We start from the raw sequence: 17,925 nt of genomic DNA, 5'->3' as shown, positions 1-17,925 counted from the left end.
CGAACCACCCACAAGGGTGGCGATGTGACGCTTGGGAAATAGCATCGTCCCTGGGCGGGGGTCTCAGGTAGCCAAGCACATTGTCCTTAACATATTTCAATGGAGACAGAAGTATTTCCACTTTGGGGGTTCCCAAGGGACCCCGGGATTACATCCCCGGAGCACCCAAGTCCCAGGGTAGGACCCCCATCCTTGTGGGAATGGTTTCCGCCGGACCTGCAGCTTGCCAAGGGCTGGAAGGCTCACGTACTGCAGAGGGCGGCAGAGATAAGGGCGGGTGACAAGAAGGGGCGGGCGCGGCGGAGCCGGACTGCTACTTCGCGGAAGACTAAAAAGCAGCAACAAAAGGCATCTCCGGAGCCGGAGCCTTCCCGCCCTTCCACCTGTGGAGCCGCTTCGCGCAGCTCCAGCCAAACCGCGGGGAAATGGGCAGCCGCGCCTGCTCGTGGCAGCTGGTGCTCCCGGCTCTGCTGCTCCTCGGCGGCGCCGAGGGTCAGCTTCGAGGTGAGCGCTTCGTTCCCACCAGGCTGCGGGGAATCCCGAGGGTTGAACCCGGGGCCTTAGCCCGCCGTGCCTAGATTGGCGGCGGTCTTGCCCATGTCCGGGTCACCTAATCCTTGTCGAAAGCCCGTGAGAATGGCTCCGCGTCCTGGCGGCTGTAATCCTCGACCCCGCGGCCGTTCAATCGGAGACAAGCATGCCTGGTTCGTCCGGCCGCGCAAGGCGAAGGCGCGCAAATACGGGGAGGGAGGTCAGCGCGCCCGGGTCTGCGGGGCGTGATGCTCCGCCGGCGGCGGCGGCGGCGAAGAAACACCTTCGATTTATTCGCGTGCTTTTTTCCCCAGCTCAGGCCGGGAGGGGTGGAAAAGCTCCCGGAGTTGGTGCTCCGCCGGTAGCACGTGCTAAAAGTTAAGTTTTCCGTCTCCACCGAAGACACAAAGACCAGCCTTAAGATGCCGAAAGGGACTGGAGGCTGCATTGATTTATCCCGGGGTTCTTGAATCCGGGAAAGATGCTTCTTTGAACCCCCAATCCCCGAGAGCAGCCCTGCTACCCCTCGCCTCGATTCGCTTTTCCCCACCCGCTTGGCTCTTCCAGTTCCCATCCGCCCCTCTGTTCTTGCCGGCCATCCTGTTTGCAATTTACAACTCCCTTCCACTCTACTCTTCTCCGCTGTTTCATCTTCTTGCGGGAAGCGGGGGTGGGGTGGGGTGAGTTTCGCCTTTTGCTGGTTGGAGTTGAAGCCCCCGCCCGTTTGCTTTAAAGTGGGTTTTTGTATTCTTCCGTTTTCTTTTCAATTGGGTAAAACAAACCAAAAAGATTAAATTAAAGATACTTTTTTAGAAGTTTAGAAATGTTTGTCTTCTTGCGGGCTTGGTGGAATTGCCCTCAAGGCTGGCATCTTGCCTCCCAACAAAAATAGTCAAACTGACAAGTCTTCCCCTTCCAGCTTTTCAGATGCTCTTTTCTTTGTAAATTGGCTGAGTCAGATATGAGAACTATCAGGGGTTCTAGAACCATTGCAACTCTGACGGCTGCTGGTTCTCTTCCCCCTCTTTTTTTTTTCTTCCCCCCCCCACCCCATGGGAGTTTGCCAATCTCCATTCTTAGCCAAATGGAATTTGGGACTTCATAGTCTAGGAAGGGGACTAGCATGGGGCTAGTCAGACCCATGACGCACCGCAGGGGAGTGCTGGATTTCATGAAGTTGCTTTTGTGCGACTGAAACAAGTGTGTAATCAGCTATTCAGAACAGATAACGGTGATGGTATACAATACTGTGGGTTCTGGTGAATGGGAGAAACAAAGCTTTTGGAATATATCTTGTACCATGAGGATTAGAAATTGAAAAAAAATCTTGCAGAGCTGCTGTAGGTGGAAAAATATATCCTAAGTACATTATAAATTGTCTGTAAAGATTACAGCTGGATCTCTATTCTGAATTGGGGGACGGAGGAGGAAGAGAATAAAACTATTAAGATTGAAAACACATGTTGTTTTATAAAGATATAATTATTAATGCCAAAAGTTGTTTTTAAAAATTCTTTGGTAGAAGAAATCATGTCTTAATTCTCTCTGTGTGGGGGAAAAACAACAGCATAATCATATACATTTCAATTTAAAAGTCAATCAGCATATTAATTTTATAATCAGGAATTACTTTAAGATTTAAGGAGAGTGAAACAGGTTCAGTGAACAGTAATAAAGAGGATCAAAACTAAGTCAGTGATTCTTAAACCATTTCACCCCTTTCCTGATCTCAATGTCATTGCCCCCCACCCACTCAAAGACTTTGTAGCTTTACACATTTATGGCAGTGTCAGCCTCTTTTTACTTCACATTTTATTTGTTTATCAACATATAACATACAAACAAAAATAATGGGAAAGGAGGGGAGGAAATAGGGACAGGAGAAAGAAAAAGTGAAGGAGAAAGAAGAAAAGCATTGGCTTCCAACTCTTTTTAGCGCAGCAGGATAATATACAACCTTAACTTTTTACTTTTATGTAGTAATATATACTAGTCATTTCTATAACAACAAACCTACCTAATAAGTTTCATTTTTTTTCCAACTCAAGCACAAAAATACAGAAGTGGTTTCCAAGTAAAAAGAAAGTTAATTGTATGCTTTTCTTTAATTGAAGCAGTCAATTTGGCCATCTATGCTTACTCCATCAGCTTTTGCAGGAAGTTATCTTTTGTGGGAATTAAAGTATCTTTTGATTTTTGTATATAAAGCACTCTTGCTGCTATCAGCATACATTTGAAGTCCTTTTAGGCAGTGGCTGTCTCAAACTGGATCCTCAAGTCACAAACTCTATTACATCCAGGAGGCGCCCAAATTAGTAAAACCCTCCCAATCCTGGTAATTAACCCCAATTTAAGAACACTGAATTAAGAACACTCTTATGAAGAGACATGGAAGAACAGGATAAGTCTTAACATTACAAGTAGTCCTTGACTTACAACAGTTCATTTGGTGACCGTTCAAAGTTACGTCACTGAAAAAAGTGACTTATGACCATTTTTCACATTTACTACTATTGCAGCATCCCCATGGTCATGTGATTTATATTTGGATGCTTGATAACGGTTCATATTTATGACGGTTGCAGTGTCCCATGGTCATGTAACCACCTTTTGCAACCTTCTTACAAGCAAAGTCAATGGGGAAGCCTGATTCACTTAACAACCATATTACTAATTTAATAACTTCAGTGATTCACTTGACAAATGTAGCAAGAAAAGTTGTAAAATGGGGCAAAACTCAACAAATTTCTCAACAACATAACATAAATTTTGGGCTTGATTGTGGTCGTAAGTTGAGGACTTCCTGTATTAGCAGCTATTAAATCAAGTGATTGACTCCTTTCAGAGGATATGTTCAAATAGAGGGTCTCTGGGTTGATTTGACTTGGATTCCTAAATGATGAAAAAGGTTAGACTTGATGGCGTAAAGCTCTGCCTTCTGTTCATATGATTCTGTGTCCCTTGATAATACTAAGGTTTCTCAACCTTAGCAAATTTTAAGATGTGTGGACCCCAGAACTTGCTTTCTGGGGAATTCTGGAAGTTGAAGTTCACACATCATGAAGTTGCTAAGATTGAGAAACTCTGACAATTATTTCCTTAAATGTGAATCACCATTTCCAGAAGGTCACTGCAGATCACTATGGAATTTTTTGTTATGAGTAAACCATTTATGTGAGCTATTAAGTATGCAATAATGTTTTCTGAAGTAACCAATGGACCATTTTGCCGGCAACAGATTATCCCAGGAGTAGGATAAAGTTTTGTTTGAATTTTAGATAACTGGACTGATTGCTACATATTCTTAGTTTATCGCAAAGGAAAGACTAGCAGGCTTCCTGCTGCTTTCTAGATGTGCTAGATTACAATTCCTATCCACAATGTTATAGAATGATAATTAGAATCTGGTACATTTGGAGGGATTGGAGGCGACTGGTACAACGGAAGCATGAAATCCCAAGAAATCTTTAGTAGTTGTCTGTTTTGGACAAGAACAATAGTTTATGGATACCATCTTTCTCTAATCTCTCCTTTTCTGTGCTGGAATTCCACATACCAGAATTTATTATTTGAGAATTGTGTAACTTTTACTCATACCACATCTGGAGAGAACAGCTTGTGGATATGTGTATCTGAGGTGTATTTACTCTGTGTATCAGAGAAATTATGCAAAAAAATGGTTTCTTACCTAAATCTCTTTGTGATTATATGCATGATAATCCAGATTTTATTACATATTTGCTGTTACAGAAACTTTCTATGTATTTCAAGAAATGCACTTATCTGACAAAAACTCACTGTTAGAGATAGGGAAATGGATGTGATAAATTCAATCACGAGGAATCAACATATTGATATTTCATGGTAGAAAAATAATTTTAAATATAATTTTGATAAGGCTGTAATAGCTGCTTACATAGTAGATAGTATCTAGATTCTACTTTATTACATTTAATACTGGATTTCTTATAACATACAATGATGAAAAAAGCAAAATGCTAAAAAAGAACATGCGTTGCTTGGTGTGTTTTATTTATCTGTGTCTTTCTTTTCTCTCTGCTAGATGCTACAAAACAAGACTTTTCTTTACTTACAAATTTGTGACCTGCTTTTCATTACTGTATTGAAAATGTTGTGCCCATTTACCAATTTTTACAATATCTCCTTTCATTTTTAAGTGCTCTTTAATTTCCAACCAATTTTCTGTAATTCCTTTCCATAGAAAATGTGCAAAAAATGGAATAACCTTACAGTATCTTTTGTTAGTACTGTTTGAATTACTTGCTCAGCAGATTGCGAACAATTTATTCCATTTTTTTAAACACATTAAACAAATGACTTGTTAATAGATCAGTAGTATTATAAGCATTTTACAGTTTTGTATAAGGGTAATTGTATATAATTTGCTTCTGAGATAACAAGACTATGAAGCAGAGATTACAGTATTCTATGGATTTTTTAAATTATCTTAAAGAACAATGTATTCATTTGGTATGAGCAGTTGGAATTGTCCTTGCATTAAAAATGTATGTATCATCCTCTTCTATGAGGAGAGATTTTTGTATTACCATCTAGACCAGGGGTGTCAAACTGGCGGCCCATGGGCTGGATGCGTCATGCACAGGCCACACCCACCCCAGCTCCACGAAGTGAAAAAACATTGTGATACATAATGAGATGGCAACGTGACACCGCAAGTTTGACACCTTTGATCTAGACAGTACCAAGAAATGAAAAGGGACATAAGTCATGTTTTAAGCTATTGTTTGCAGAAAATCCATAATACCTGTCCACACACTACTGTGTTTCCCCGAAAATAAGACCTGTCTTCTATTTTTTTGAACCCTGAAATAAGCGCTTGGTCTTATTGCCATGCGCTCAAAAGCCCGATTGGGCTTATTTTCAGGGGATGTCTTATTTTGGGAGAAACGGGGTAATAATACATGAAGCATGGTATTTACATGCTAAACAAATCACATTATGTTAAGATGGGCTTTATAAGTTATTGCCAATATTTAAATCACCTTGTAGTTACATTTTTTTCGGGCTCTAGGCAGACCTGCTGGATGAGATACTGTTTCTGTTGATACTAAACACTAAATACATTTTCAGTGGGCTTAACAATCAGTCAATCTCTATTGTTATTAGTGATCAGAATTGCAGTTAAAAAATTAAAATTTATAAAATAAGGTAAAACTAAGCATCACTGGATTCTTTCAAAAAGAGACTGGACAATCATTTGTCTGAAATGGTATGAGGTCTTGAGCAGAGGATTGGACTAGAACAGGGGTCTCCAACCTTGGCAACTTTAAGACTTGTGGACTTCAACTCCCAGAGTCTGGGAGTTGAAGTGCACAAGTATTAAAGTTGCCAAGGTGGAGACCCCTGGACTAGAAGATTTTCCAGGTCCCTTCCAACTCTATTGTTCTATGCGCTAATCAATATGATTGGTTACAGTAGATTTTGCAACCAATTATATTTTGTGATTTTTTTTTATCTTTGGAAGTTTTAACGTCTATCTTTTTAAAAGTGGAATTACTGATAGTTATAAAGGATTGACTGTATTCATTAACATTTTTTTTTGCAGAAATGTCATGACCGTTATATGATTACATATCTGTCTATTTTCTTTGTCAAAAATCTCTTTACTATTTCATGAATGTATTGGCAAGCATCTGATAGAAATCTGAATGAATGAATGAAAACCAGCCCCCTGCAAAACCAGTCTCTAATGGTTTTATATTCCTCCTCTTTTCCACTGTACAACATAACATGGCATACAGGTAGTTTTCAATTTACTATCACAATTGGGATTGAAATTTGTAAGTAGCTTTTTAAAAGTGTCATTAACTTTGAACAGTTAAACAATCTGTCATAAGACAAGGACAACCTGTACATAGCAGGATGTGAGAAGCAAGGCCTCTATAATGACAGTGAGCATATCACTTAATAGCTATTATACATGCCCTCAGAAAATACCTTTGCCCCATTGGTTTATGAAGAACTTTATAAAAATATGTTTAGCCCTGGCAGTGCAGTGGTTAGAATGCAGTATTGTAGGCAAACTCTTCCCACAGCCTGGAATTTGATACTGACAGGTTCAAGGTTTACTCAGCCTTATATTCTTCCGAGGTTGGTAAAATGAGGACTCAGATTGTTGGGGGTAATACTCTAACATTGTAAACTGCCCAATGTCAGCATCTTATCCCCAACAATGGGACACCATGGGATGGTATATACGTCTGAGTGCTCTTGCTCTTCCTATTATAGCGAATTCTCCAACTCCTTGATTTTTAAAAAATCTTAAATCTTTTGAGAATGCAGCTGTTAACATTTTGAAAAGAAATGCATAATTTTTTGTATTAATTTGAATAAAATAAAAATTATGGTTTATTGATCTAAAATTATTTAGGAGTAATGTGCCTTCTGCCTTTTCTAATCCGAATGATAAATTACTTCAAAAATATTTTGGTATAACTGTAGTTTGATCAAAATTCTTGCAGTAACCAGCATGGTAAATAAAATCTGAAGATTCTTTCGTGTGCAAAAGAGTAGGATACACGAGAGAGAAATGTTATCCCAAGAAGAGCATCTTTATATGCATATGCATATGATAAAAGGGGGAATAGTCTTGCACAGTTAACTATGGCCTGGCTTACTGCTGATATACTGTACATGAGGATCCTATATAGGCTGTGAAAGATTTACAATTTCTTCTCTGCAGGATGTGCCTATGGGTATTCAGTGGCTTTAGCAACAAACTTACACAAAAACTGTTCAGCCTAGTATGTATAAGGAGTAGAGACTGATTTAAAATCCACTGATTCATCCTTCAATATGATCCCTTTCAGATTTATTTGATGACAACTCTATTAATTCCATCCAGAAGTTTATTTTGAGTAGATCTATACAATGACAAATCTGATTTGGGGGCCTAATTTGGGGTGACCCAGAGCTCTAGAAATGACTAGTCTGATCTGGAGCATACTGATAATAATCTAGTCCCACTGATGAAACGAAATTCTCTCAGAGTCTGAAGTTTGAAAATCAATATTTATTTTTCATCAGAGAATGATAAAATTATTTAAAAAGATGATTACTTTTCCTGAGTGCAGTGAAGATGACTGATGAGTCAGAACTATAATGGAGAATTTTACTGACTTTTCTACAAATAAATACGTCTCTAGGTCAGATCAGCAATAGCTGATAAAACATCACACAGCTGCCCAAGATAAAAGTGGATAAAAGGCATAGGAAATCCTTTTCAGCCCCCAATTTTTATTAAAGCTTCCTCCCCAACCCAAATATTGTGATTGGCATCTCCAAGGCAAACAAGAATTTCTTTTGAGAAAGGAGCTGGCCCAAATGCTCACCTTTCTCTTATCCTTCCATATCATCTTGGTGCTATTACTATGGCATGCCATACCCAGAATGTAGTCGGTAAAGACCCAAAATTCAAAAGTTTTGACTTGTACATTTTGCCCTGAATAGATGAAAAGCAGTTATGAATAACCCTACTTCTCTTCTAATTAATTGCACACTAATCTGATGGTCATGCATTGTACACAGAATAAGTCAGTTATTACGTAGTCCTCTATTTACAACGGTTCATTTAGTGACTGTTCAGAGTTACAACGACACTGAAAAAAGTGACTTATGGATGTTTTTCACATGACCATTGCAGCATCCCCACAGTCACGTAATCAAAATTCAGATGCTTGGCAACTGACTCATATTTATGATGATTCCAGTCTTCCAGGTTTGCGTGATCGCCTTTTGCGACCTTCTGACAAAGTCAATGGCGAAGCCAGTTTCACTTAACCACCATACAACTGTGGCAAGAAAGGTTGTAAAATGGGGCAACAACTTTCTCAGCAACAGAAATTTTGGGCTCAATTGTGGTTGTGGGTTGGGGACTATCTATATTTACAACTCCAGCAAGAATAAAGTAGCATTTATTCTGCCCACAAAGGGATGACACATACAAATCTTGTGAAGCTGTTCTGAATAGGATAAAGATTAAGTTTTTAGTAAACAAATGCTTTTGCCTATCTCAGAAAAATGTTGACTTTTGTGTACCCAAAAATTATCATCATGTACTGATTATTTGCAGGAATTTACAGGACCTAAACAGACGGAAGGATTCTTCTGAAAGTTTTCTTTGTTCTTTAATAAGGATTCAAGAGCTGCTGTCCTTGGGACGCTCGTTGCTGTTATCTTCCAGACAGGATAACGAAATACTATGTACTTTAGAAAAACATGCTATATTAAGAGATTACTTAATTATTTTTTACAAATAAAATATCAAATTTTTAAAGAAATATTTAATGGTTATAGTACAACTTTTATAAAATCCTCATATTGCCTCTTGAAACAGCAATTTGGTGTTAGTGACAATTATTTTGTAGATGTAAATTTGTCCACATTCTGTTTGTTTGGTGTTTTTTTTTGGGGGGGGGGGAGAGAAGAATATAAAAAAAATCCTAACAAATTTTTGAAATCAAACTTTATTACAAAGAATTCTTCTTATCAGTTATCTAATATAGGTAGAACCAATGTCATTTAATGTTATTCTGTTAATAATTAGTTTTAACAATTTAGTAGTAGACACTTCTGATTAGTTTTTCCAGAATGCCACTAAATGACATGTTTTTAAAGAAATGAATTTAGTCTCTGAAGATTAATTATTTTGATAATTTTATTACTTTGTGAATCTCACAAAAGGGGACTCTTAGTAGATATTACCCTGAAATAAAATTTTTGTTTTTTTCAAATATATTTACTATAAACTGTAGCTGCTCCAATCTTTTTAGGATTTCTATGTATACATCACTTTTTATCTTCTGGAAGGAAGGTGTTTTTTTTTTTTACTGTCAGCAGGGTATGGTGGTGCCAAACTGATAAGAAATATTATCTGTGAAGTTTGTGTAGTAAATAACTTGAAGGAGTTTAGAGGATTGTGAGCTTTAATGAGATAATGTAGACTCTGAAATATTCAAGCAGCAAAACAGATGGTTTTATTACTTCCTCTTGGAATTAATGGCTTCAAAATGTTGTCCGGAGTATTGCAAAATGCTTTTCAAGACAGGGATACACTCTTTGTCAGAACAGAGATAATGTAATTATGTCTCTTTAGATCAAACGTCTTAAATGTATTTATGAGAGAGAGAGAGAATGAGAGAATTGAGAATAAAGTTTTCCTAGAATATGTGACAGAAAAATCATCACATTGTCCTACTGCTAAATATAAAAAAATTAATTGAGTAAATAGAATATTGAAATCTACAGCATAGTTTAATTTTTAAAAAAAAATATGTTTAAATAACTAAAAATTAAGTTTTTATATTTAAGATTATGTTATCTCCTTGATGTAAAAAAAATCTAAGGATTTAATTATTAACAAGATATCTGTACTGAATATATAGATGATATATTTGATACTGAGGAGGAAAGTATATTTATACTTTTTGAATAAGCTATAAATTAGTTAGAATTTTTTCTCCTAGATAAGTCAGGTATTGTAAGCAAAGTTGTAGCATTAAATAAAGTAGAATAGCTATTCTGTGGCAGGACAATGTGCCATTTTATTTTTTATTTCTAGCTTCAGGAGAATGTAAAAGTTTGCAGCTGTAGAACTCAACATCTTTGGAAGTGGGGCAGGTAACAAATGTTCAGTTAACACACTCCCTCAGAAGAGGCCCAATAGAGTGGTAAGATTGAAAGCATTTATTTATTTAGTGTATGACATTAGCTAGGAGACTACAGTGTTAGTACAGAGTAATTGTTTGGCTGCCTAAGATTACTCTAATACGTTCGGTTCACACTTGTGCATTATCTATGGTGCATCACAGGGGATGAACTAGCGCCACACTCAGAATGGTTAACAACTTTCTGCAGTGTCATCTGGAGCTTTTCCCTTTACAGATATTGCCTCACGTTTGGGAATTTGGGCAGGTCCGGCACCGGTTGGGATCGTACTTCTGGATGAAGCACTGTTATTTCTCCCACTGAAGTGATACTTATTTACCTGTATGTAGTTTATATGTAACATGGTGTTTTTTAAAAAATTTATTTATTTTGTCACAACAGTATATGTAAACATCGACATAAAACAACAACACATCATAAAAGAAAAGAACATATATATGAGCAAAAGTATGCATCAACTATATTAATTTGATATAATGAAAGGGAACAATAGGACAGGAACGGTAGGCACTTTTAAGCTGAGGCAAGTGACGGGAATTACTCCATCACATGTTGGTAGGACTTGAATCACCAGAACACAGACTTTCTCCAGAATTTGTAAGACAATACTTAAATAAGCAGAAAGAATACAACAGCTTGCCCTTTTTAAATAAGAGGACAGGGAAAGACTCTTAAATAATAAATTTTCCCACTTAAAAAATATCAATTTTTTTATTCAAATGTCATTCATACTTTGGAAAATATTCAGCCTCTCTAATCCTCTAACTAGGGTGAAATGCTACCTGTTCACACCGGTTTGGGCGAACTGGTAGCGGCAGCGGTGGGTGGTTCGGAGAACCGGTAGCGGTGGCAGTACAAGGCTCCACCCATCCACCTGCTCAAACGTTGTTACTTCCTGGTTTTAACCTGTTTTTTATTTATACGCCAAAGGCTTTGTGCATGTGCAAAGGGTTCAAAATCACACATGACCCATGCACGCACTTCCGGACCGGTAGGGAAGGTAAGTAGATTTCACCCCTGCCTCTAACTCATTGAAATTTCTGTACTAAGGGTGTTAGGATCTATTGTTAAGTAAAAGATATCCAGAATATTTGTTCTGAAATAAAATATACACATGCTAGTGTACTCTTCCATTTGAATACCATGGTATTCAAAATCTGTACTTCTTTCTCCCAGCTCATGTGGGTAGGCTTTTAAAAATTCAGTACTGTAACTAAATGTCAGATGAACTTTCCAAGGTATAAAGGAGAAGATTGCAAAATGAAATTTAAATGCTAAAATGAAAAATGTAGCAGTGATTGCAGTTTTATAACCAACAATATTTTTGAGTATTATCTATAAATTAAATTATTCTTCAATAATATTTAATATGGTCTATTCAAGCACAGTGAATTATGCTTTTTGATTTAGCATTATGTAGGTATGTTCAAATTATACCAACTTCAGTGAGATTTGTTTTCATGCTATATTTAGAAGGGATTTTTATGTTCAAGGTACAACTTTTGTGTATGTTATCTTGTATATCCTTCTATCATTTTTTAAAACTGAGAAAACATATCTGGTTCTTAAAAGAAAGAATGCACAGCTGGGTAAAAAAAGCACAAAATGAATGTCACATTGTTATGGTAGGTAAAAGTTTTGAAAAAACTCCAATTCTTCACAGTTTGCTTGTTTAAATTAGTACAGCCTCATTTGTTTATTTTCCTAAACACAGATTAGCATTAGTATCCCATTAGTACTTTTTCATCTACGAGATTTAAAGAAAAAAAAGAAGGCCAGGAAATTGGTAGTCCCAAACCATAAATATATTTGCAGTTTCCTGGGGAGCAGCCTTATTAGTCTGTTGCAATAAAAATAACATAGAGGTAGTACTCAATTTATGGCTACAACTGAACCCAAAATTTTCATTGCTAAGTAAGACAGCGGCTAAATCTATTTTCCCCCCATTTTATGACCTTTCTTATTAAGTGAATCACTGAAATTGTTAAGATAGTAACACGATTGTTAAGTGAATTTGGCTTTTCCATTAAGTGAATTTGGCTTGTCAGAAGATCGCAATGTGATCACATGATCTCGGGACATTGCAACCTGAATTTTGATCATGTGACCATGGAGATGCTGTAGTGTACATAAAAATGGCTATAAAAACCTTTTTCAGTGCCATTGTAACTTCAGTCACTAAACAAATGGTTGTAAATTGAAGATTAACTGTACTGTATTTTGCCAAATAATCACACTTATTGTGCTTTATGAAGAAGATTTTAGATGGCAAAATGGGAGCCCCTTTATAATTAAAGGTGTCCATTACACCTCTACAGCATTTCCCACACTCAAAATTGGGCCAATAGAAGTTGTACTTTTGATATACAAACTTCAGTGTGTCATGCAAAGCTTTATATTGTCCTTGAGTTAGTAGGTTATTGTGTTAATTGACTATTCTTTGTTAAACTTGTTTAGAAGATTTTTACTTTCTGTTTTGTAAGTATCCTCTAAGTATTGCTTAGAGGTTAAGGGTCCGTAAATGTTACTGCTTCATTAAATAAATCTGGTACAAGTTTATATTCAGCTATCCTGAATTGTGTGTTAAGAACTAATATTTTGTAATGCATAGCAATTTCTTTTTGCCATGTATTATTAAATTAGTTATTGGCAGAAATATTGATTAAATTGGACTATGATGGGGAAAAACACTCTTTCTTGAACTTTGGAGAACTAGTTTTCATATAGTGATTCTCTCTGTGATATATTATAGTAAAGCAATGATTTGTTAATGTAGTAAATTTATAGCATGTTGCTACTAACACATAAGACATTACTTGACGATTTGATAAATATTGCCATAAAATGTTAATAAAGGTTCACATCTAATCTCTTTCAGGTTTATTTCCTGCCATTCTAAACCTAGCTAGTAATGCTCATATTAGCACTAATGCTACTTGTGGTGAAAAAGGCCCCGAAATGTTTTGTAAACTTGTGGAGCATGTTCCAGGCCGACCCCTACGCAATGCACAGTGTCGGATTTGTGATTACAATAGTGCAAATTTCAAAGGTAAGTTTATTAAATTTTTCTACACATGTTGTGAATCATTGTCTATCAAGTGGATCAGACCAGGAAAGCAATTCTATGGGAAAGCTAAAATGACTTTTATTGAGATTGGCTATAATAATAGAATTTTGCAACTCTGATTATACTGAATGCTGCATAGTATATTGTTCTTATACTTGGCTGAAATTAAAGGTGTTCAGCTGCTTCTAAATGTTATGTCATTGTTCTGAATTTTCGACTAAGTAACTACCTGCATATTTCCATCAAGGTTCTCTTTCTTATTCTTTACACCCACAACTATTTGAGTAGAGCATACAACTAGTAAGGTTAAGTCACGTGAAAGGTCCATTTTACAACAGAAAAATGTTTTAAAACAGAATTCTGAGTTGTATTTAATCTTAGATTTGTGGTCTGGTCCAGTTGTGAAATCTGAACCGGTTTACTATTGGTTTGCTGGCTGCGCATGCACGCTGTGTGCATGCATAGGCAGTGCGCACCACGTACCAAATGTGAGGTGCGCACGCGCAGTGCACACCAAAAGGAGGTTTGGGGTAAGTAGAACAGCACACAGGGAGGTGTTCAGCTGTGGCACGCAATCTTTTTTTTTACCTTTAAACCATTTTTTACAACCTATTTGGCCGAATAGGTTGTAAAAAAAATGCTTTTAAAAGTAAAAAAAAAAAGGCTCTGACGATCAGGCAGCTCAGCTGTGATTGTTAGAGCCTTTTTTTTTTACCTTTTAAAAGCATTTTTTAAAAGAAGCGCAAGTGGGCGACTGGGCATGGGCGGGGGACCAGGGATTTTTGTTACCGGTTCTCCGAACAATCCGCCACCATCGCTACCGGATTGGCTGATCCAGTCCGAACCGGGAGCATTTCATCCCTGGTCTTTATATAGCATAGTCTAGATTGATTGAACTGATTTATTTTCTTCTATAACTTGTATACATCAATATATGTGAGTGGTTGTAGCATGGCAATAATACATTAAGAGAAACTGGGAAAATTTGATCATAATTTGTGTTTGTTTTAGAACAACATCCTATCTCAAATGCTATAGATGGTACTAATCACTGGTGGCAAAGTCCTAGCATTCAGAATGGAAGAGAATACCATTGGGTAACAATAACTCTAGATCTAAGACAGGTAAGTAGAGACAATTTGTTTTCATTCTTAAAGGACTATTTGAATTTTTTTATTATTGCTCTTTAATGTACAATGATCGCAATTGGAAAATTATCTCATGTTTCTTAGAAGCTTAAGGCAACCTGCATTGAAGGTCACCCTTATCTTTATCTCCATAACATTTCTGTGAAGTAGATTGAGATAAATAAGTGCCCATAGCAACTCAATGCATACATGGTCCAGTTGAGTCTTGCATTTACATTTTTTCTGTTCATGGTACATATCGACACACTGTACTAGCAAATGTCAAAATTGCTCTAAACTATTGCAGTATATATTAGCTGACACTCAATTGATTGACCCTATATATCAACAATATATATGACATATCACTGAAATTTTCATTCTTTCTTCACAAGCCTTTGATTACTAGAAATCAGCAAGAAGTGCTCAGCTTTCTCTGGATTGAGTGCAATATTTGATCTTGAATAGTGTGCTAAGAAACATTCAAAAAGGCAATGCCTGGGGTGAAAACAAAGATGAAATGAAAGTAATTTCATTTGTACTTAACAACTTACATAATAGTTGTTTTTGCTTACTATTATATTAAAAATGCAGTTTGGTTAGTGCAGCTTAGCTATATGTCCTGTACTAACTGAACAAACTTAAAATAAGTGAGCAAAATTCACAGACACTTACACATACATACTTAATATGTGCTAAAATGGAATGATTATCTTTTGAAAAAGGATTAAAGGATTATTTTGAAATTATATATAAAAACTCCAACATGAGATAAGAAAACTACTTCTTTGGAGAGCTTTAAAGATGAAAGCATACTCAGAAAAGCAATTTATGTCTCAATACTAAGCCATTATTTGTAAAAAAGATCACTTTTCTATGAAAAGTTAAGTGATAACTTAAAATATGAAACAGCTGTTGACCTTGCTAGTTATATAAATATGGAAGTAGCTCTGATTGAGTAATTTGCAGTTGATATATATTTTATCAGCTTTAAACTAGCCTTTCATTATATGGCATTTGATTTAAAATTAAACTTGTGAGAGACAAAATTAACATTGGTCCATCTGCAGTTCACTGCTAAACATATTATTCAGACTTTAATTAACTTTTTAAAAAGAAGCATCATATCGTTTATATGTATAAAGTCTTTCCAAATCGGCGTTGCATCTTTCTTCTTAAGGCATTCCAGCATTCATTAAGTTGATTTTATACCTTTCACCATGAAGTGTTTCTTTTTCCTTATTTCTTTCTGCTCTACAGCATTTTATTTTTTTAAAAAAAGCATTTCATACCGATATACATTTGTTTTCAGTAAGAAAGCATTTGGCTTAGTAAAAATTGCTTGGGATCTGTGAATGATTACTCCTCAGTTAGTAATTTTAACATGGAGAAATTGCCCAATGTGTTCCAAGTTCTTCAGCTGTTTGAATTGCCTCAAGGGGAATACATATATATTAATTTCTAAAACTAATCTTGAATTATTAACCATTTTCCAAGTAGATATAAATTAAAACATACATTAATATTATATTAGTTTTGGAGGGTTAATTTATATACAGTAAGTGAAACATAGTTTGATAGTAAATTTTCCATTGTAAAACACAAGATGATGAAAATCAGTCCACTTTTGTGGAAGATAATAAACTGCCAAGAGCGGGCAGAAAAGAGGAAGAGATATGAAGTTATTTATTCATTATGTAGATTTAGAACTTACTTTTGAAACAAAATGACAAATCAAAATTCTTTTGCTATGGCTTTCTTTTTTGCTCTGATAAAAGTTACTTGGTAGAAGTTCTTGAATTTTTGTGATCTTACCTATTAAGAGTAGTTCTGCATGTTGGGTAAAGACTGAAATTTATGAAATGATTTGTTAGGGTGATCCTTGGATTAGTATTATATCCAGTGGTGGGATTCAAATAATTTAACAACCGGTTCTCTGCCCTAATGATTTCTTCCAACAACCAGTTCACCAAACTGCTCAGAAAGTTAACAACCGGTTCTCCCGAAGTGGTGCGAACTGGCTGAATCCCACCACTGATTATATCATCCCAGCAGTATCTTCTGGGAGGAGTATCAAAGTAGGCAAGATGGTAGCCACAGCTTGCAGTTGCCCTTGTTGATGTCACACAAATGTACAAAGGGGGTGACATTTCAATCATGGTGACATGATTTTCAGTTAATTATGGTTAAAATAAACCAAACTGTATGCAAACTCTTTTGGACAGTTTGTTGCACCTGGTCTATGAAACCAGTTTGGTAGCTAAAAGACCAGGACAAAGAAAAGTTTGCAGGTAAAATCTCTTTTGAGTCAGTCTTTATCTTTCATAACTTTATGTACTTGTTGTTTTCTTGGCTACAGTAATGGAATGATTTCTAATTGCCTTATTTAGGTATCTGCCATTTTTTTAGTTTTCAGTCCAGTCTACAGCCATGATATTTTCTGGTGGACTTTATTAAGAATTTATTTTTCTTTTGTTTAGTTACAGATAATGGCTTTAATAGTATATCACACCTCCAAGAATTTTCATCATTCCCTTCCCTTCCCATTTCATATTGCCAAGTAACATACATGAGAAAACAGAACAAATAAAAGAATAGCAAAGGAAAAAGGGAAAAGACCTGGAGGGTAGCAAGAGCATATTAATGGATTTTTTTGTGCCTTGGTAGTTGTGCAGTTGTTCACGTGGCTGTGAAGGGAGAATAATAGAGGAACTGTTGATGGGAAATGCAACAAAAGATTTCTTTGCATTCGCTGCCTCCATTTATTTCCTACAGCCTAACTAGTCATGCATTATTTATCATTAGAACATTATAGTTCGAGGCAACCCTGCAATCTTTAGTAAGGGAATTGTTGGCTAACTTTATACAAATGACTGTAATGTTTTCCTAAAGGGGAAAACTCTTTTTTGTTGTTTTAATAAAAATTAATTGATTCAAGGAGAATTGGGTGCTGAACAGAAGTTTCTTTATAGTAAGGAATAATCTGTCTAGAAAAGTGTTCGACCTAGACTTACTAGAGGTTTTCAAACAGGGGCTGACTTGTTGATTATGGTTTTGTGAATTCCTGCATCCAGCAGGAAATTGAATCAGATGATGACCTATTGGATCATTTCCATCTCACCTAAGTTAGAAAGCCTGCAACAATTTCTATGCATGACTTAAGGGTATAGCGCAATTCAGGCATAGATTTTAATCCAAAGCATTTGTGCTAGGTCTGTGCATAGACTTGGAACATGTGCAAAGATCTTCTGGATTGGAAGAGAGAGCTGACAAAAGGAAAGCTGTGAACATGGAGAAATAGAATATATGTGGCAGGTGGGTGCTAACCAAAGGAAGGTGTGCGTTGGAGATAAAAAAAAGGGGGTGTTGAATGGAAGCCGCAAGTGGATATAGAATTATAGAAAGATGGTGGCATCCAGAAAAGTAGAAAATAGGAGGTGGTTGGGAAAGAAGCTTTATGTTGCTAAAAGGGTAAGATGCCTGGACCCAGTG

At 36.4% G+C, this 17,925-nt stretch overlaps 1 protein-coding gene across 1 annotated transcript in view; it reads left to right on the top strand.

Annotated features, from left to right (window-relative positions):
• The first annotated feature begins 328 nt into the window (after nucleotides 1-328).
• LAMA1 (laminin subunit alpha 1) overlaps nucleotides 329-17,925 on the top strand; it is a 103,801-nt gene continuing 86,204 nt past the window's right edge. The window contains exons 1-3 of the mRNA XM_058177297.1: nucleotides 329-504; nucleotides 13,118-13,288; nucleotides 14,318-14,430. Of these exons, the coding sequence (XP_058033280.1) occupies nucleotides 426-504; nucleotides 13,118-13,288; nucleotides 14,318-14,430 (363 nt within the window). The 5' untranslated portion in view covers nucleotides 329-425. The remainder of the gene's footprint in view (nucleotides 505-13,117; nucleotides 13,289-14,317; nucleotides 14,431-17,925) is intronic.

This window comes from Ahaetulla prasina, chromosome 3 (assembly GCF_028640845.1).
Source record: "Ahaetulla prasina isolate Xishuangbanna chromosome 3, ASM2864084v1, whole genome shotgun sequence".
Classification (NCBI taxonomy): domain Eukaryota; kingdom Metazoa; phylum Chordata; class Lepidosauria; order Squamata; family Colubridae; genus Ahaetulla; species Ahaetulla prasina.
Note: the sequence above shows the minus strand (reverse complement) of the source record. Positions and strands in the feature narration are given on the sequence as shown.